We start from the raw sequence: 22,797 nt of genomic DNA, 5'->3' as shown, positions 1-22,797 counted from the left end.
TTATTAATATTGTCTTATGTTTCTAACTTTTTGTGTGTGTGAACAAAAATGTTTTTTGGTCATTTGTTCTGAAAATAAATTGATATGCTGTTATATATACTACATTTAATGCTGTTGCATGCTGTTTCTCACTTTCATACAAAATCAGATCAAATTAGAGTTTAAAAGGCATTCTTAATTCGATTTTGAATGCTGCACAATCCTTGATATAAACATGCTCATGAAAGCCTATAGTATTATAAAGGGGGAAAAAAAGATGTATCCCTTGGGCCTTTTGCTTTTTGATGAAGAATTAAATGTTTTTGATTTCAAGGGCAGAGAGTCATGGAAATAAAATTTCATGCCACAACACATCAAAAGGAAATCTGGCACCCGAAAACATAAGCACATCAAGCCAGTGAAAAGCTAAGCACTAATAAGGCACTGATGTAAATGAGGGTTTTGTAAAATGATCGATCTAGCAGCTCAGAGAACAATAGCAGGTGCCCAGCCTGTGCCAGAGGTTTTTTTTCCTTCCTTCCTTTCTTTTTTTCCCCCCTTGCTGCATGTTTCTAATCCTGGAGTTGTAGTTTGGGGAGGGGGAGGGGAGGGGGAGGGGGGGTTAATTCTGCTCAAGGGTCCTCCTATAGAGCCTGTATGATGATCACTTCAAACCCATCAGTTAGTTATCACATCGAGATATTGACACTTGAATGTGGGAACCATCTCAAATTAAAGGTCTCGCCAGCAAATTAACACATTTCGAGGAAAATACACAATGTACGAACGCACGCCTTTTCTAGGGTTCCACATTGTGCTTTGACAGTAATTGCCCCTTGGCATGTCATACTTTTTTTTTCTTTCACCATTTGACAGTTTATTTGAACGCCTATCAGACTCTGGACATGTCAGGCAAGGCAAGCTTGATTTTGATAGAGCAGAAATGGGTGAGTAAGAGAGGAGATAGGAAATGTAAGGAGGAAAGAAGTAATGAAAGTAAGAGCTGGAGAGGCATGTCCTCCGATCTGAGGCCTGTGATGGCTGTGACAGCTACGTGAGAAGTAATAATAGCAGTGGAGAGGCACAGTCAACAGAGCCGAGGGGTTTCTGAGCGGTTTCATGAAGATATATAGGGAAAAAAAACAGCGACAACAGAACTCTGATTTTTCTAGTGTTATTTCTATGACCTACACATGTTAAAATTCTCCAAAGTGAAGCCCACACAGTTTCACTGTTTTTTGTTTTTTTTTAAATGGCAATAAATGCTATTTTCGTCATGTTTTTCTTGCCTGGTTTACAGTGTTTGTTAAATGCAGTCTGAGAAAAAAGTTACTGAGTTGTCACTGTGGCACTACTCTTTCAAATAGTATACATTATTTATCCCTAAAGGGTGCATATTAGTAACTTAAAGGTACAGATTGGTACCTTTTGAAATAGTACCGCTCCACGGCTTTTGTACCTTTTTTTTTCTGAGAGTGTATGCATGTACATTTGAAATGAATGCTAAACTGTGGAATTATACATTCCGGCCTGTTATTGCTAGTGGGATGGATTATAGTTTGACAAAACTTGGCTTTTTCTTATCAGTTGTATTGGTGCCACCTTCGTCTCACCTCTCCCATCAAAAGATTTGCACAAACATTCGCACCGAATGTGGTTTCCCAGGAGTGATTGTCACATGCCTTCACTTTGTGCTGCCAGCCAATAGTAGACAATGAGGTTCATCCTCAAAAGTGACAGGAGGCAACAGCTTGCTTATTCTTCACTAGGGTGAGCTGGAGGATGTAGGCAGCTGGAGGATGTCTCTATAAGCCAAAGAAGACAAAAGAGGAAAAGAACTGCCTCAGCTCTAGAGGACAAACATGCAGGATGTAGACAAAATTGAATGGAATTGTAAAGAGTGAGATCGGGTAATACTTGGTTGCACTTGTGTACGTTTTGTTCCTAGTCTGTAATTGTGTACATACAGTCATGGCCAAAAATATCGGCACCCTTGCAATTCTGTCAGAAAATGCAACCCTCAGAAAATAGTTGCAGTTGCAAATGTCTTGGTACACACGTTAATTTTTTATTTTTTGTTTGCATTGGAACAACACAAAAAAAAACAAGTCAAGTCACCTTTATTTATATAGCGCTTTTAACAATACAGATTGTGTCAAAGCACTTAACAGTATCAAATTGAAAGATGGAGTGTCAGTAATGTATAATGGTAAGATTAAACACTCAATTTTCAGTTAAAGGCATTTCATTATTGAATTCAGAGATGTCATTGTCTAGCTCAGTTTACTTTAAATAGTATCTGTGCAATCAAATCAGCGATAATCGCTTGAAATTAAGTGTCCCCAGAGAAGAAAAGTCAAATCTGATACAATTCCACACAGAACCCCAAAAAAATGCAGTGGACAAAATTATTGGCACCCTTAACTTAATATTTGGTAGCACCCCCTTTGGAAAAAATAACTGAAATCAATCGCTTCCTGTAACCATGAATGAGTTTCTTACACCTCTCTACTGGAATTTTGGACCACTCTTCTTTTGCAAACTGCTCCAGGTCATGTTCTATGGGATTCAGATCTGGACTCATTGTTGGCCATTTCAGAACTCTCCAGTGCTTTGTTTGTAACCATTTCTGAGTGCTTTTTGAAGTGTGTTTCGAGTCATTGTCCTGCTGGAAGACCCATGACCTCTGGTGGAGACGCAGCTTTCTGACACTGGCCACTACATTGCACCCCAAAATTCTTTGGTAATTGTCAGATTTCATGATACCATTCACACAGTCAAGGCATCCAGTGCCAGAAGCAGCAAAGCAACCCCAAAACATCTTTGAACCTCCACCATGTTTGACTGTAGGGACTGTTATTTTCTTTGAAGGCCTCATTTATTTTTCTGTAAACAGTGCCATGATGTCCTTTACCAAAAAGCTCTACTTTTGTCTCATCTGTCCACAGTACGTTCTCCCAGAAGGATTGTGGTTTTGTCACATAAGTTTTGGCAAACTGCAGTCTTGCTTTTTTATGCCTTTGTGTCAGCAGTGGTGTCCACCTGGGTCTCCTACCATAGCATCCCTTTTAATTCAGATGGTGACGGATAGTGCGAGCTGACAATGCTGTACCCTGTGTCTGCAGATCAGCTTGAATTTGTTTGGAAGTTAATCAGGGTTCTTTATCCACCATTCAAACAATCCTTTGTTGTAATTTTTCATTAATTTTGCTCTTCCGTCCACATCCAGGGAGGTTAGCTACAGTGCCATGGGCTGTAAACCTCTTGATGATATTGCACACAGTGGACACAGGAACATTAAAATCTTTGGAGATGGACTTGTAGCCTTGAGATTGTCCATGTTTTTCCACAATTTTTTTTCTCTCAAATCCACAGACAACTCTTTACACTATGCTCAGTGTGACACACAACACAAAGGTTGTCAACTTTTCTCCATTTTAACTGTTTGCAAGTGTGATTGCCCACACCTGTTATTTGCCACAGTTGTGTCTAAATACAAATTACAGGAGCATCACATGCTTGAAAAGTAATTATTTCTTACAATTTTGACAAGGTGCCAATAATTTTGTCCAGTCCATTTTTGAGTTCTGTGTGAAATTTGATCAAGGTTGACTTTTCTTCTCGGTTTTCTTGTGTTGTTGCAGTGCAAAAAAAAAAAAACAATAAGCATGTGAATACCAAAACATTTGCAATTGGAACGATTTTCTGAGAGAAGTGTTGCATTTTCTGACAGAATTGCAAGGGTGCCAATATTTTTGGCCATGTATGTGTATTCAGTGAGTCTAAAATAATTAGCATAGATTTTATGAATAATATATGTTTGTGACGGGAGGAGCCAACGACAGACACAGTGGGTGTGTCGTCAGGCCTCAGAGAGGCTTTTATTAAACAAAAAGACAATAAAATAAAGTGTCCAGGGGGAAGAAGTGTCCAACAGAAACAGGGGGATCTGGTGTCCTCGTCGTGCTGCGGGGCTTGTGAAGGAGGGCAGTGTTCTGGAAGGGAGGGTCCAGGTAAGAGGCGGAGTCCGGTGGCCGCACGCGCTCCCGCTCTGGTCCGGGGCACGAGGGGCGGCGGCTTCTCTCTAGCGGCGGCTCTTCCTCTTCTTTCCACGGCCTTTGGCAGGACTTGTACGACCCGGCATCCTGGCCCGACGGCCGTCATACGGGTGCGGCTTTCTACCGGACCGCGGGTTCTGCAGCTCACATCTCCGGTGGCGCGAAAGTCCCTCTACGCACCCTTCCTGGACCCACGAGGACACCAGCGTGCATGCAAGAGACCGGTCTCCCGAGGAGAGGCGCGCTTGGCATTTGAACAGCGGCGGTGATGAGGCTTCATTCCATTCAGCTGTGCCTCATCACACGCCGCCAGCCCTCGCTGTTCCTACGCCCCTCCTCTCTCACACACCCACTCCCGTCGGGAGCCTGGTGAAGGGCGGCGAATAAGGGACGGGGTGGTGATGATAATAAGGGGGAGGGCCACCGACTAGTCACAGTGTGTATATATATATATATGTATATGTGTGTGTATATGTGTGTATGTATATGTTTTAGTAATAATATATATATTTTATAATATATACTTACAATTATATTGAAATATTTAATTTAAATTTATATTAAAATTTATAATTATACTATTTTATTTATTTATTTATTTATTTTTTAAATCATGTTTAGCAGTAGGGAGTAGTTGTGTAAAGCTACCACTTGTCAAAACATTATGGGTAGAGCTACTGTATATGTTATGAAGTGTAAAGGTGTGAGTTAGAAGCCAGCAAAAGATGATTAGGCTGCTAATTGACAGGGGAGAGAGCAGTTTTTAGTCAGGCGTAGTTAGGTATCACTCAGTTATATTCCTTCTGGCTTGAGCTGCCAGCATGGAAATGAAATGGCTCAGACTATTAGCACAACTCTGAGTAATATTTTGGAACAGAAGTACACCAAACCATCAAATATTTGCACTGAAGAAAAGTCTAAGAAGTTGACCTGTCCATCACTTAAACTTCCTTATACAGCGTTGTTTCACAGCGTCCCAAAATGTGCATTTAAAAAGCCACAGTAGTTTTCCTCAAACCAGTGTTGCCTTGAAAGACAATAAGAACCTTCTTGTTTCTGAAGCAGAAGCACATCTCCTTTTTGCAATTAAATTGTGCTGTTTACAGAACTTGACCCGTATGATCCCTAGCTACTGATTTATTGAAAATACAGCTAATTGGATGCATGCTTCTGTAGGGTAATGACAGGTGTTACCCCAGTAAGCCGCAAGCTTTCGCTTGCCCACGTACACTTGCTCCTTACCTCGCACACGTGCATAAACTGGAATAAATTAATTTGCAGACAGACTGAATAGTCACGAGGCAAAGTTCTAGCAATTAAAGACAATGAAATAACCCCTCAGACAATCCTGTACATGGAATTACATTTAGCCGTCAGTGTCTTTATAGTCTGTTAGGCTGGATCTGAAAAAGATATTTTCTTTTATATGTCTTTAGATTCTATTCAGTTAGGTAGTTTGAGATGAGATAAATACAATCAATGAAAAGTCTCTCCATGTGTCACTTTGTGGGGAAATTGCAGAACACAGTGAGAACATTAGAGCAAAAGCTCCTCACACATTTAAATGGTATCACATTTTTGTTTTGACATGATTATCATAAAAATCTGCCTCTCACTTAAGGGCAATTTTCTTCTTTTTTTTTAAGTTTGTGATGAAACAGCACTTTAGAGAGAAGTGTTATAATTCACAATCACTGCCTCTCAGGAGAGACTCGGTTTAGCACAGTATGTTGAAAATGGCTGATTACACATCTGAAAGCATTAATTACCACAATGTCTCTATGCTCTCTGTGCGTGCGTGTGTGTGTGTGTGTTTTGAAATGTGTCCTGAAGTAAATTACAGCTAAAAAGGCTTTTTAGAGGTATGTATCAAAGAATGGACAGAAGGCAGACTGCAAGGCAAAAGGAAATTGCAATATATATAAATATATAAATGGCAATAGAACTAAAAGTCATGAATGTGTAGATATGTGCACTCTGCTTTTAAGGAAATTTAATAGATTAAGTGCAAAAAGAGAGAGTTGTTTTCTTCATCCATATTGGACCTTACAATGACATTGTTTTTACACTGACCTAATGATATTTACTGTCCCCTAACTTCAAACCAACCAGACAATCTAACCTAAACTAACCTAATTAAAACTTTGATTTCATTTTGTATCTTGTTTTTATCTTGCATAATAAAACCACTGACTTGGTTGAATTGTTTTCTTAAAATTTTGTTCAGGGCAGCAGAATATTTTGCAGGTCAAGGTCAAACATTATTATAATATTATACAAATTAAACATTAACCATTTTTAGTATGGTATTCATCTGCAGTTTTATTATTTTATTAAATAATATTACTATTATTTTATTTAATATTGTTTTATAATATTATTACATTTTTGTGAAATTAGGAAATCCCAAATGTCTAAGGTTTTGTCTTATTTGGCTCACTTCAAATTTGCAAATTTGAGCCGAAAGTGTAGTAAACTGGCTCACGCATATAAACAGTCCTTCGCATTCTGACAGCACCACACTCTGATCAAAAGCTCCTGTTCGCTCTAACTTATCTATACCATTAATCTAATGCATATTTGGACTGATACACCAGCCGTAATGACTGCTGGCACAAACAAAGATTAGAGTTCGATAAATTTCCTAAAAGTCTCAAATTTATTTTACAAGGTTGCATTCCGGGATTCACCAAGGAAGCAACTCTCAATACAATCAAATAATCGCAGGTGGACCTAGAGGGAATAAGAGAGGAGGGGAAAAATCTGAAATCCAATAACAAGCTTTACACTTTGTCAATACCCTCACATCAAGGGCACTCAAATAACAGGATTAGCAAGCAGTGGTACAGAATCAACAGCATGCATATATAATTTGCACTGATTCATAGTGCTTGGAGAAGACTGAGAGGCTGAAGGTGACTCTTCGTGGCAGTTGGGAGCAAGACTTCGGTAGTGATAAGATAGTTTGTGGCCACATTTGAAGCAGTGCACTTTACTGTTGATGATTTGCTTGATGCATTTTTATTGACTCTGTCATGTCCTCTCTGGTCCTCTCTGTCCTCTCTGGTCAGTGACCTTTCTAGAATTTGTTTTAAAAATTAAAAATTAAAATAGTATTTTATTGAGTCTCTTTTCCTGAGTCATCTATACCTAAATCTATATCTATATCTCTGTCTCTCTCTCTATCTATCCATCTATATAGATGTATTTATAGATATAGATGTTAAATTGATTAAATTGATCAAAGTGACCGTAAAGACATTTGCATACAAGATTTCAAATAAATTCAGCTTTTTGTTCTTTTCTTCTTTTTGCTCTGTTCTTTCTATTTATCAAAGAATTCTGGGGGGGAAAAGGATTCCACAACAGTGTTTACAGCCCAGCAGTTTTCAACACTGAGTATAAAAAAAATAAAAATAGAACATTTATTTTAAATTGTTATATTTCATATTATCAAATGAATACATCCTTCAAAAACAAGACACATTTTTCATTGTTTAATCTCCGTTTAATTTAATTATTCATTAAATTGAATAAAAATGTTATATATACACACACACACACACATATATTTTATTTTATTTTTATTTTTTTGTGGTTCAAATATTTTGCTATAAATAAATCCTTTCCCATCCTAAACAGCTGGCCAAATGTTCAGTCTTGCAATGGCTTGCAGCCTTGTGCTGTGCACTCTTGCTTGTGTGATTACTTAAGTATAATCTCATGTTTGTAGCCATTACGTGTGTTTATATCTGTGTGTGTGCGAGTGGCTGATGATTAACACATAGTGATCTAATGGGGTCAAAGAAGCCTCGTGTCAAACTCAAGGTCCTGTGTGGTGCATCCACATGTAACTATCTATCATAGTATCTTTTGGGGAATGAAAATTCTTGGCTGCCCCCATTTCCTTGTGCCTCATTACCCTCCAAGTCAGTGCAGTGACCTTTCAATGGTCTGACCTGAATCCGCCCCACTTCTGTGTATCTCAGGCGATGTACAGGATCATGGCAGGATGAATGGCTGGTTAGGCATGATTAGATTATGACACCATATTTGTGGGATTTTCCAGTGAGTACATTCAAGGAAAGTAGAGATAAATTTTCTATTTCTTCCCTTCTATTGTCATTGAAAATGTATATCGAATTCCTGCAACTCTTTTCAAAGATTCAATCTCAACGCACTTGCGGAAATGAAGAACACTATTTTGGAGATCTATTGATTAAAGATCATTGAATCTGCAGTCATAATGAGCAAATGTGGCCAGCAAATGTGCCGTGATGGATTACCCAACAATCAATTTAGTTTCCGATCTTAGATGGCTTTGGCTTAGTGTCCATTTTGTGTCTTGTTGGGAAATAGACTTATAATGTGGTCTCGTCTGGATGGCAATGGTATTAGATACTCAGTCCATTGTTATAGACATCAAAAGCTGTCATATAATTTTATAGACTGACCTTATCAGCAACAGGCAATTTAATAGCCGGTCACTTTGAAGTACTTCACAAAAGGGCTGCGTGTTAGAAGTGTTTCATTATTAGAATGATGCAGCATTTTCCAAGCCGTATTATTTAAATCGGAATTTTTCCAAATATGTCATTTGTTCACTGTTCTGTGAGAGAATAATGAACAGACTAGGCTAAATGCAAAGCTTCCGGAAAGGGAAGCTTTTTAACATTGGCTTCTCTCCACAGTCCAGGAGGCACCAGCGAATCGTTGCTGTATCGTTTAATTACTTTAGCGCTGGATGGATCACATTCCTGTCAGACAGGGCTAAGCTTGTAATTAAGTGTGCTAATTAACAGCTGTTGTAGCAGGATCAGGATTTCTAGTGTTTTCGGATTGAAGATGGGTTAAAGCTTTCCAGCACCAAACCACTGTTATTTCCTGGTTAAAAGAAGCAAACAGTGAGGGATATGCTTTATGGTTCTGTGAATGATGATTTACTCACACTCATGTTTTTTTTCAAACTTGACTTACTTTCTTCCACGCTATGCAAAAATAGTTTTTGAAAAGGATACAAAAGAATTTCAGTTTTTCTACTGCAAAATTTCACATTTAATTCAATATTACATGCCATTTCCATGCAATTAATTCAGTGAAAACTGTTTCTACACAGTATTTTTTTCAATGTATATATTTAGTCTTCTAAAGTCATATGGTTTGTTTTGTTTGAGCAACAAACTTGAAATTAAACTCATTATTTATTAAATATCTTCTTCTCCAGTGAGCTGTTAACCACTGCAACCGGAGTCAGTGAGTTGAACGAATCATTTAAGCTAGTTTTATGGACTACATACACTGATTCATTGAAAAACTGCTGACAAATATTGACAAAATATTTACATTTCATTTATCCAAATATTTCACTGAAAATATTCCACTTCAATTTTGACTCAATCTGACTCTGTAGTGATGCCTGTTTAATGAATTAATCTTTCTTTTAAGTTGAATTTTTTAAAATAAATTAGTTGATCCCATTTACAAAACCGCAGAGCTAAGGCAGATGTTTTAAATTTTGGTCTGTTTTTCACACAAAGCTATTGTATGCCCTTATAAGTCTTTGAAAATAACTCATATTGTCCACTTTTAATGGTACTTTTATGTGCTTGAAACCCTTTGAAGGGTGAAAAGACTTGAAATCCTCAGTCCTCAGTCATTGTGATTGCTTGAAAAGTGCAGTTTTTCAATTTTTGTGCTCAACAGAAGAAAGTAAGTCATGTGGGTTTACAACAACATGAGTAAATGAAAATATAATTTTATTTTCAGGTGAGGTATTCCTTAAATCTACCTTTGCGCAGACAGATGCAGCTCAAGCATGAAATTTCTTGTCAGGAGTTTAATTTGCACTTTACAAAAGTCTAGAATTGGGAGGGTACCGATGAGTTATCAGATATGCTGTCCTGATGTGTGTAGGACACCTTTGCGCTAAAAGGTCTCTTCCCACAGTCCTTTCTCCCTGAGAGTAAATTTGCACAACACTGCAAGCTCTAATTGCTCTGAATGCTTAGCTCAGTCGCACATTAAGTGCAGTGAATTAATACAAGGCTGAGAACGGAGCTCCCCACAGGGCCGAATGACATGTCTGTGTGGGTGTGAGGAGCAGAGATGGCGAGTGACATCCTCTTCCTTGCCCTTGCAAGTACTCCGAAGCACCACTATTTGCAGAGAGCATGAGGATTATGCTTAAATTGATCATACGATTACAGTTTTACATGAGCGTGCGCTGATGATTAGCACAAGGCCATTTCAGCACCTTCTCAACGGTGTGATTGAAGTGTCAATGATCTTTTGTAAAGCCAGCCAGCCATCCGGTGACTGGCCCGAAACCCACAGCTGCTCTGCTGAGCTAAGTCATTTCTCTATTTAGGAATTATTCTACGATGATGAGTCAGCTATTTCCTCTGACACGGCGCAGCAGAAGCTGCTCTCCAGAATATATTTTGCTAATTTGGTTTTCCCATATATCCAGAGACAAACTGTACGTTTTGACCCCAGTTGTTGGCTTACAAAACCCAGAAGGCTGCTTTAAATTCAGGCTAAAGAATAGACTTGTAACCGGCATGATTACGTAATCAGTGTATATTGAATACAGTTACAAAAAAATACAATATACACTATGAGAGGCAAAGCTGAGAGAAAAATACACCAGCATATATTGTACCAAAGTTTTCTGGTAGGAATTGGGGTGTGGGTTAGGTTATAGTATTTACTATAGAACTAGTTCTATATAAAACAGTAGAAGTCTGTAGAATGTACCTATTTAGTTAAGTAAACTTGTGTACGTGGTTGTTGCTTTAACTATGGGCATTGTTGTTGATCCTGTGGATTTGTGTGAACTCTCACTAGTTTATTTACTTTGTCTGCTAACAATGTAAAATATTTAATACATTAATTTTGTGCAGTTTTAGAAACACTTTATTAATGACAAAATTGTTGGTTTGATGAAAATTAGGCTAAACTATGGGAGAAATGTCTAAAAATTGATATTACCAGTTCTGGGTAGTAACTGATTACATGTAATTTGGATTACGTAATCAGATTCCAAACATTTAGTACTTCTAATTAGATTATTTTACATTTTAAAATGCTCATAATCAGATTACAGTTACTTTTTTATGGATTGCATGATTACATTGTTTTATATTATGATGCAGGGATTCCCAAACGTCCCCCTGAGATTTTACAATAATATTTCAATCATTTAACAACACATTTGCTTGTTCACATTTTTCTGATGTAAGATAATGGTCACATTAGCATGCAGGTAAACAAAATATTTCAAAAGTAAAAATTTAGGTCATAAGTTATCTAAAAGTAATCCAAAAGGAGCCAGAATACATTACTCAAAACGAGTAATCTAAATTGCATTACTGTAATCAGCAACAGAATACAATTTGTAAGTAATCTACCCAGCACTGGATATTAATACATTTTCATGTTTTTCTTTCTTTCTTTCTTTGTGTTATATTTGATAAAGACATGGTAAAAGTTTCTAAGGTCAAAATGTGACTTTCATGTAGCATAAAGAAAAAAAGTTCAAATATGTTAGCAGTTGAAGAAACAGCCATATATGTGCTTGTGCCCACAAGTCTGTGGGCTCTGATATCATAACACTTCATGGTTTCTTGATATCTTAGGCTTTGTTTTGACATGGCTTGTTGGTGCGAGCAGAGTCCACATCCCCCAAGCAGAGCACTGATGAATCAAACAGCTCGAGAGCAGATGATTTAGCCACTGCAGTTGCATCAATGCCCTCAATAGCTTCTCTCTGTAAGACTGATTGTGATTTGAACGGACATTTTGGATGGCCATCTTTATTGTTGCTTGTGAGTGTCATATACAGAATAGAGTAGAATAGATTCAACCAGGAAAGGCTGTCCTATAACATATACAGTATATATATATATATATATATATATATATATATATATATATAATGATATATACAGTATACATATATCATATTTCATCTCAAAAATGTGATTGGGGTGGTCATAATTTTTGAAAAATGTAAGATTATATTCACAAAGTAAATTGTTATAATGATTATGTTTGTTTTTGTCTTGTTTAGGTTATCAAATAAATCATATATAATAATTCATATTTTTGATGGACTTGTATAGCAGATAATTGCAAATTTGGGCTGAGAGTAAAATGTACATTTGAAAGTAGTGAAAATAAGTGATAAAGGCCTGGTAAACAGTTCATAAAAATGTTTGACTTTCATATAACGTATTTATATAGTCCACAAATAAGGTGACCTTTATATAACCAAAAATGCTGCTAATTTTAATAATAATCAATCCTTGGAACATAAAAGTGCCTGAAGTTAAAGAAACACCCCTATAGATTTTTAAAAATTGTTAATAGATGAAACAGTTGATGAGATGAGAGTTTGAAAAGTGTTTTAGGAGTTTATTTTCTAAAATTCTACAAGGCCAAAAAGTGTATAGTTGAAGAAACATCCAAATATAGAAAAAAAAGTATGTTATTAGGTACATGGATTCAAATTCAGATGCTTTTATATTCCCAAAGCTCTACAAAGGTAGCATTTATTATTACACCGCGGTCATTTCGAAGTCTCCTCACAGCAGTTGAGATCAAAAAGTTGAAATGGGTTTGTGCCTCCTGGGTGCTCCAAAGCATGAAAATATGTTTGTATGCCCACATTTGTTGAGGTTGTCAGGACTGACATTTCAAAAATCTCCTCAGAGACCATACGAAGGGACCTGCGCGTTCCCGCAGACGAGAACTCACCTGAATTCACACCAGGCTGAGCGTTTTCTCATTTGTCTTCAGAGCTTCAAGAAATCTTTCAGTGCATTGGTTTCATTTCTTTTGCCCTCCCACAAACATACTTACTACATTTACAGCGGCAGCTCGTTTATCATGTCACTCACCCTCAGGAAAAAGTGTCAACACAAATATGAATATTTGTGAAAACAAAATATGACACTATCACCACAGAAGGCTCTGGAGGACTGCAGATATGTCAGTAAGGATGCTGTATAACTGATTGATTTCAGGGCGAGAAGCCCCTAATGCAGCGCAGATGTGATTTCAGAACTGAGTGACCAGATGTGACTGTCAGGAACAGTGTTTTTGAGGCTATCTCAGTGGTCACACTGGCTATTTTTTTTTCAGGATAGAGCATTTGAAATCTTTTAAATAGTAATCAGACATATAGAATAACATAAAATGTCAATTATGATGATCCATAATATTGTTTTAAATTGTTTATATATTCAGAAATATAGAACACTGTACACATTGATTATGTACTTTATATTGTTTGTTTATTTATATTTTTAATTATATTAATAATAATAAAAACAATAACAGACAAACAAACAAATAAATAAAATAGTCCAATCAAGTTACAATGACGATCATCTAATGATGATATATATGATCCTCCAAATTTAGGTCAAGTTATATATAGTATTTATTTTGTGGAGACACATAAGTGCTACACTGTATTTTTTACAAACTTGTATTTGTTTGTTTGTTCATTCGTTCATTTGCTCGTTCGTTCGTTCATTCCAAATACTTCCATTGTATTATTTAGTAGATTATTTGGGATATTATTATAATTTAAAACAACAACAACATTACAAAATTGTAATAATTAAAAAGGGCTAAGTATGCTCAAACTTTCTTTACTTTTACTTTCTGCCTGTTCCAGACTGGACTAGTGAATGTCATTTGTAATCCTGTCCACTTTATATGTTGCATATTATTCATTTGCCCTTTTTTGTGCAATAAAACCAGAATTAGCCTCATACAATATATCCATACCTATGAATTCAGTATGTGTCCATTTGAATTTATTTGCATTTGACATTGAGCACGCATGAATAATACACATACAAATGCACTCTTCAGCTGAGCGTTCTGCAGTCAGAACGTGTTCATTTCTCCTGCTCTTCGATGACTGGATTAGACCAAAGCCCCCCCAGCGTACCTCAGTGCAGTTCAATCACCATATTCCACCCCTCTCAACTGTCACATCACATGGATTATACAGAGACTCCATCAAGCTCAGATTCCACCTTCAGTCGCTGACAGGTGCCTCCCCCCCCCGAGAACACAATATGTGGGTAGATAGGCCATTGCATGGAAACAGAAAATGAAAGAAATGGGCTTTGTGACAGAATGTGATTTAATGGATCTGGCCAGGTGATGGACTCAGGACACATTGCAACAACGGATGGCTTTTTCAATCCAAAGTCGAAGGCAAAAAAGAAAAAAAGAAAAAATCAAAACTTATTAAAATGCGTCATGCATTTTATTTATTTGATTAGTGACCTAGAAAGAGCGGAAAATCAGAAAATGTTATTCTTTATTTTAAAAGTCAGAATTTCTCTGTTTGTTATTTTTTTCAAATATGAAACTTTTTTCAGTTAATATACAAAAAAGAAAAGAAAAAAAAACACATCCCAGATTTTCAGTGGTCTCAGACATTTAGAACCCTCTGTATATCATAATGGCCCATTGCAGTGTGTACATATATAGTCTAGTCAGGCTGGCTTTTAGCTGATGGACAGGAGAGTGCCAGGTTCCTGACACCACATCTCATCCCACAGGCCCCTGAATGATCATTTGCTAACATGTTTGTGTCTGTGTCTGCCATCATAGCATCAGCCTTTATACCAGTCCTGCATTTCAATCCATAGTCCTGTCCCAGAGCCTTGTTTGGAGTCTAGCTGATGGGCTGAGCAGAAAAGATGCACGGGGAAGTCAGCAACTGAATTTTTAGGATAGCTGGGGGAAAAAAACCCAGCAATCATTTCATAGCTTATTCACACAGGAATTTTCAGCAAGATTTTTTCTTCTTTTTTTTTTTTAAATTAAACTTTTTTTTATTTAAAGGCCAGTGCAAGATTTGTTGTTCGGGTGTTGAATAATTAATTTAGGTATCTGAGCTTTTTCAAAAATGTGTTGTTTATTTAATATTCTTCATCTTATATTTATATTTGGACTGTAAAGAATTATACGAACAGTAAGTCATGGCAACTTATGCTTTTACGTTAACTGAACTCATTAAAAGAAGTTGAGCTATTTTATATGTTATATGAAATTCTATCTGTTTTATTTTTTATTTTTTTAAGTTGGTTTAAGTTGATATGACTTGGACTTGTAAGTTGATTATGCCGTACTTAAACATTTAATGCAGCAACTGAACTTAAGTTTTGTTAAGTTTTAAGTTGAAATAGGTAGAATTTTTTCAAAAAGTTTTGTAAATATATATTTACACAATAATATTAAATTATTATTTGCTTTTATGTAATTTTGTCACATCAGACTTTTCAGCATTTCAAGCATTCCAGCGAGAATTGTTAAGATCTTTAAACACAACATTTATTTATTTATTTATTGACTTACTTACTTATCAATAAATTCAGGTATGCTGGGTTTCTCAGGAAAAAGACAAAAAAAACAATACATAACTGTGTAATTTATGATTAATTAAATATTATTAAATACAATACCCTTGGTACTTGAGCACTTCTAAACATATCGAATATAGCTATGGCAGAACAGAAGACAAATGAGAGATTTATTTTTATTTATATTGGTGGTACAGAACCAGCTATGCATAGATCACAACTGTTCTGTTGACATATTTATAACTGTATTCAAGGTGCCTTTAACAGCACAATATGGATTGGAGGTCATGTTGGCTGTTAGCCCATCAACAACTGTAGAATGAGATTTTTTTCTTCTTCTTTTTGACCCTATATGTTCTTGTGTTATTATTCCAGTTTGTATGAAATGCAGTGCTAGCTCATCCACATTTGACACTGAGAGATGCATAAAAATGCAGAATTGATTTACAAATGACTGACACAAATATTTCCCTGAGGGAATCTATCATAGCCCACAGTCCGTCGCTCCACATTACAATGCAAATGTCAAGGCCAAGCTGCTTTAGTATTTATTGAAACACACACCATCACTTTTCCCTTTTTATCAGTTAAGTCGATTTTTCTGAATTGTATGGTTTTTTTTTGTTGGTGTATAAGTGTTTACATATTCTGCAACACACCAAAAGGCCACCTCAACATTGTCTTTGGTGAGGATAATTTTAAACATGCCCACAGGCACTAAGTCACACTTCATTTACATACATTTTACAAAATGTCTATGAGCTGTGCAATAAAAAAAAAGACCTTATTCGTATTCTTGTTACATATCTAAGTGAGATGCAGCCACATTCAGTGTAAACAAAAGAGAGAAATACACTCTCTCACACTTGCCCAAACACACCTTTGTCCGTTTTGTCTCCCGAGTTCCTTTTATGTAATGGAATTTTTATGAGGCTGTCAATCACATGCTCAGTGACATTAATAGTTGTGCGTGTGTAAGTGTGTGTGCGTGCGTGTTTTTTTTTTTTTCCTGACATTAGCATTGATATTACTGTAGTTCGGGTTTTATGTCTCATGACTTTTTCCCAGCCATCAGAGTGTGGAAATGTTTTAGGACAAGCTTGTATTTGAAACACAAAACATGTATTTCATACTCCTCATGTTTTTCTCACACCATTGTTCATACTTCGAACCATATTATACCTTTTCTGTTCTTTTATAAGTTTATTAATTTAGTTTCTTATCCCCAAAATGACCTCGGACCCCAGAGGGTTAATGTTCAATGAGAGCTTATTTACCTCACTTCTTTTACTGTTTACTCACTCTGTCATTCCAAACTTGTATGACTTACTTTCTTGCTTCAAACACAAGACAGAAGAAAAGACATGTTTAGGAAAATGTCCAGACTGCTCTTTTGCATAAAATGGAAGTGAATGACGGTTCCTACTCCTCATCCACTTTTATTCTATAGACAAAAAGCAGCTTGAACATTCTCCTAATTACCTCACGAAAGAAAAAGTCATGTGGAAAACAATTTTACAGTCATTTTAATTCAGAAGTTTACCAAGATCGTTTTCACTACAAGTGATAATTAAAGGGATACTCCACCCCAAAATGCAAATCTGGTCATTCATCACTTACCCCCATGTCGTTCCAAACCCGTAAAAGCTTCGTTCGTCCTCGGAACACAATTAAAAATAGTCCATCTGCCATCAGTGGTTCAATCTGAATTTTATGAAGTGACTAGAATACTTTTTGTATGCAAAGAAAATAAAAATAACGACATTTATTCAACAATTTGTCTCCTCTGTCTCTCTGTGTCAGCGTAGCGCCATTTTGAAAAGCATCCGATGGACGCAAAGTGCGTACGCTATTCTTTGTCATCAGTAACACATGAATACGTATTGTACGTTTATTTACGCTTCGATTTGAACGGAAACAGCGTACAAATTGTTAAAATTGTGTTCCGAGGACAATCAAAGCTTTTATGGGTTTGGAACGACATGGGGGTAAGTGATTAAGGACAAAATTTGCATTTTGGGGTGGAGTATCCCTTTAAGACGCAAAGCAATTGAATGAAATTCAATGAAATCCACAGATGACAGCGAATATTAAGAAAATATCTGACTGCTGAATTTTGTGATTGCCCTATTGCAATAGAGGATTTCAGAGCGCTGTGTTTCAAAGGTAGTTAATTGAAATGAAAGATAACCGTTAGAAGTGTAAGAGATATCAAGGTTTCCATTTAGTATTTCTGAGTGCATGTGCTCTTGCGCATTTCTGCCTGTGAATGCATGTCGTGTATGTACGTTCTCAACATTTAATGTATGCAAATGTATGCGTGGGCACGCATCGACATGGCTTCCGTCCCGGACATGTCAATGCGTCTTTCGTAATTGTTTCAATGTAACTCTTCTTGTTGCCAAGAATTTTTGCACCTTTACTATGTGTCGATCCAAGGTAAAAGTGATTCTCCAAATCGGAGCATCGCTTTCTACATATTTATGTACGCACTATATGTACGTTCACATGGCTCTGTGCTATGACTGTACGTACATATGAGTGGATGCTTGTTTGTATAAATTATTTCTATATAATTTATCATGTTTGCACAGACTAGTCCATGTGTCTTTATCTGTACATAGTTCTATTTGCAACTCGATTTCCAAAGACAAAATTACAATTTGGAATTGGTAAATTCAAAAAGATCGCTCTCAAATTTAATTGGACACCTACTAGCAGAAGGGACCAGAGATGAGCTCTGAGTCTATTTGGAAATGCAGCTGGGACCTTGTTTTTCTGAAAACCATGTCGTGACGGAAACCATTTACAAAACTTAAACGAGAGAGGGCCAAAGCTTCAAAAGCAGCCGGAAGAGCCACTGCCTCACTAAAACATGATAAAAGGAATCATGGGACAGCCTGTTTTAAACTAGTGTGTGTCGAATTAATGAACGGCACCGCCAGATAACCACAGTTTCTCGCTCATTCGCATAATATCGAACAAAATCGCCATAAAGCTATTTTTAGCTCCCAACAATGGGCTGTGAATTGGCGCAGAATCCATTTAACAATTGGTGTGCAAATGGGAAAAGTGGCCTCGATTTAGTCCAAAAGGTTCAGCTGTCATTTTCTACTGTATAAGTATGTCTAGAAATTAAAGGCCGATTCCTAACACAAATCTTTTCGTGTTTGGTTGACAGCTGAGGACACATGTGGTGATACTCTGAGGGGTTCAAGTGGCATCATTACGAGTCCCAATTTCCCGAGTGAATATTACAATAGTGCGGACTGTACGTGGACCATACTTGCTGATCCCGGAGACACCATCTCCATCATTTTTACAGACTTCCAGACGGAGGAAAAGTACGATTACTTGGAGGTGGAGGGGTCCGAGCCGCCAACAATATGGTGAGTCCAAATGCCTTGCCCTCTGGTGTTTATTCCCATGCTCATCTGTCTTGTGGTGCAAACGGTAGCAGCTTCCTGTCAAATCTTTGCCTAATCTCATGGACATCTTAAATGAGCCATCGCCCCCATCCGTGATCTCACCTTTGTAACTGTGTGTAATCCAACAAGTCTGTGATTTAGATGTAATCTTGCATGTTTTAACAGCAAGCGTTTCCTCATTTGGTGTTGTTGCCGTGCCTGTGCATCGTGTGTCGTTTCCAGCTGTACCTTATGGATGTAATCGTTAGTCATAATGGAAGCGTCTAATGTTTATATCATCATAATATTTCACCTCTGCTGCTTATTGATTGGGCTCAAATTGGGCTATTGATTCACTCCCTCCAGCCTTGTCTACCCTGGTGATGATGGGTAAAAGATGGGTAATTATTACCAAGTTTTTTTGTTTTCTTCTTCGTACGCTTCGCTACATTTGTTAAAAGCGAAAAATTCAATGCGCTCTTGTACTGTGTGCAGCTCTTAGAGGAAATGAACATGAGTATTGATCGCCCGAAATGCCCTTCCTCTTCGCTTTAACATAATAAATTGAACTCAAGCCAAGTTTTTAATTACATCTCATTTGGAAAGTATGGTTTTGATATCAGTCAGTGTCATATAGGGCTGCATGGAGCACTCAAATTTTGCTCTGGGGTGTCTACTGCACCATATGATACTGAATCATCACATATTTAAGGGGACAGTATATATTTAAATCCACATGAAGCACAGTTTGTTCTGTATTTTACTATCTCACACCCAAACAGCTACACAACTTTTTGAACTTTTTTTTTTTAATTAGACAATCTGTAAACTCTCCGTCACTTTCTTGTGGAAACATCAGAGTACAAAATACAAAAGGTAATCGTGAGTTATAAATTTAAAATGCTAAAATCTGTTTATTTATAGTTTAGTGTAGCATTTATTTATTTATTTGAATTTTTTTCATTTTTTATATTTTTAGTTTAGTTTTTGTTTTAATTTTAGATTTAAGTTTTAGTAATTAATGTGTGCTTTTGTCATATATATAGATATATATATACACACAAACCCGATTCCAAAAAAGTTGGGACACTGTACAAATTGTGAATAAAAACAGAATGCAATGATGTGGAAGTTTCAAATTTCAGTATTTTATTCAGAATACAACAGATGACATCAAATGTTTAAACTGAGAAAATGTATCATTGTAAGGGAAAAATAAGTTGATTTTAAATTTCATGGCATCAGCACATCCCAAAAAAGTTGGGACAAGGCCATGTTTACCACTGTGTGGCATCCCCTCTTCTTCTTATAACAGTTTGCAAACGTCTGGGGACTGAGGAGACAAGTTGCTCAAGTTTAGGAATAGGAATGTTGTCCTATTCTTGTCTACATTCTTGTCTAATACAGGCTTCTAGCTGCTCAACTGTCTTAGGTCTTCTTTGTCGCATCTTCCTCTTTATGATGCGCCAAATGTTTTCTATGGGTGAAAGATCTGGACTGCAGGCTGGCCATTTCAGTACCCGGATCCTTCTTCTACGCAGCCATGATGTTGTAATTGATGCAGTATGTGGTCTGGCATTGTCATGTTGGAAAATGCAAGGTCTTCCCTGAAAGAGACGACGTCTGGATGGGAGCATATGTTGTTATTATTCTTGGATATACCTTTCAGCATTGATGGTGCCTTTCCAGATGTGTAAGCTGCCCATGCCACACGCACTCATGCAACCCCATACCATCAGAGATGCAGGCTTCTGAACTGAGCGCTGATAACAACTTGGGTTGCCCTTGTCCTCTTTAGTCCGGATGACATAGCGTCCCAGTTTTCCAAAAAGAACTTCAAATTTTGATTCGTCTGACCACAGAACAGTTTTCCACTTTGCCACAGTCCATTTTAAATGAGCCTTGGCCCAGAGAAAACGCCTGCGCTTCTGGATCATGTTTAGATATGGCTTCTTTTTTGACCTATAGAGTTTTAGCCGGCAACGGCGAATGGCACGGTGGATTGTGTTCACCGACAATGTTTTCTGGAAGTATTCCTGAGCCCATGTTGTGATTTCCATTACAGTAGCATTCCTGTATGTGATGATGCAGTGCCGTCTAAGGGCTCGAAGATCACGGGCATCCAGTATGGTTTTCCGGCCTTGACCCTTACGCACAGAGATTGTTCCAGATTCTCTGAATCTTTGGATGATATTATGCACTGTAGATGATGATAACTTCAAACTCTTTGCAATTTTTCTCTAAGAAACTCCTTTCTGATATTGCTCCACTATTTTTCGCCGCAGCATTGGGGTAATTGGTGATCCTCTTCCCATCTTGACTTCTGAGAGACACTGCCACTCTGAGAGGCTCTTTTTATACCCAATCATGTTGCCAATTGACCTAATAAGTTGCAAATTGGTCCTCCAGCTGTTCCTTATATGTACATTTAACTTTTCCAGCCTCTTATTGCTACCTGTCCCAACTTTTTTGGAATGTGTAGCTCTCATGAAATCCAAAATGAGCCAATATTTGGCATGACATTTCAAAATGTCTCACTTTCAACATTTGATATTTTATCTATATTATATTGTGAATAAAATATAAGTTTATGAGATTTGTAAATTATTGCATTCCTTTTTTATTCACAATTTGTACAGTGTCTCAACGTTTTTGGAATCGGGTTTGTATATATGTATATGTGTATATATATATATATATATATATATACCGTTCATAGTTTTTAATTTTACTTATTTTTTATTAGTACAATTTAAATTTATTTAGGTTAGTTGGCAAAGCAAAAAGTAATTCAATAATTCAATTAATAGTTTTAGTTTTAGTTGACAATAACACTGAGTCACATTGTCAGATATAAAATCTTACTCTGAGATATCAAGGCACCATTGTGGGATATAAAGTGCCAAGTCGATTGAGATTAAATGCAAATGTAATTCCATTATTTTTTTATGCATATCATTGGTGTACATTCTTAACTGGGTTTGTTCATTAAAATGTCTAAAATGCAAAGCACATTTAAGTTTAGTTCTTTTCATCTTAAAATATATATGTACAATAATTTATATAATTTAATAACTGGAGTTACGTATCATTTATCTAGTTGACAGCTAATGTAACTGATGTGCGTGTTATAGCATGTGACACTTTATTATGAAACATTTTTTTTTTTCAACAGATGTAATAGTCAATAAACTAAAATCAAGCCACTCAAATATATTTAGCACTTAACTCAGTCATGCAGTGACTATTTTGGCTGCAGGCCTTTCTAGAATTTTGTTTTAGTGTACTGTGCTCGCTGGTTATCTGCCATCAAGAGTTTATCTAAAACTCACATGTCGTGTAAAGAAATGCAGGGTGTCCCATATCGTCCTAAAAAAAAAGACAAGACCAAGAGTGTCCCTTACTCTCCTCTGCGGAAGTTGGCAACACTTGCAGCTCCGTTAAGTGCTCGTAAGATTTCCCATGATTCGAAGCAAGCGGTCGAGGGGGTACGTAATGGCTTCAGGCACGCAGCGGCGACGTGTTAACACATTGTTTACAGTGATTTATTTAAGACAGTCTCTTAGCGGCAAGCAAGGGGACGTCAAAGAGGATTTTTAAAGCGAGCCAGAGAGCCTGATTTGAATATGCATGTTATGTAGATGGGCCGGTCCGTCTCCAATGCTGATTGCTGCATAAACAAAGCACAGCGGACATCTGAGGGAGCTGCTGATACATGTAGATGTGAACGCAACAAGCTTCACTGCCCTGTGTTTGCACTGCTCATTCATCCGAGACTAGATCAACAGATAAACCTGCCTCATCACTTAATCATATCTGGCATTAGTTTTGCTGCGCATTAATCTGTCTTGTGTATAATTAATTTGTTTTGCAAACTTGTGTGCGCCTGACCTTTTTTTGTGAATTCGGATTAGGTGACGCCACCCCTCACCACATCGCAGATCTAACCTGTCGTTTACAGAA

The 22,797-nt window shown here is 37.0% G+C and overlaps 1 protein-coding gene across 1 annotated transcript in view; it reads left to right on the top strand.

The window, feature by feature from the left end:
• csmd3b (CUB and Sushi multiple domains 3b) overlaps window positions 1-22,797 on the top strand; it is a 420,302-nt gene that overhangs the window by 138,872 nt on the left and 258,633 nt on the right. Inside the window, 1 exon segment of the mRNA XM_058753321.1 lies at window positions 18,609-18,816. Coding sequence (XP_058609304.1) covers window positions 18,609-18,816 — 208 coding nt within the window.

This window comes from Onychostoma macrolepis, chromosome 19 (assembly GCF_012432095.1).
Source record: "Onychostoma macrolepis isolate SWU-2019 chromosome 19, ASM1243209v1, whole genome shotgun sequence".
NCBI classification, from domain to species: domain Eukaryota; kingdom Metazoa; phylum Chordata; class Actinopteri; order Cypriniformes; family Cyprinidae; genus Onychostoma; species Onychostoma macrolepis.
The sequence above is the reverse complement of the archived record's forward strand: the minus strand, read 5'-3'. Positions and strand labels throughout refer to the sequence as shown.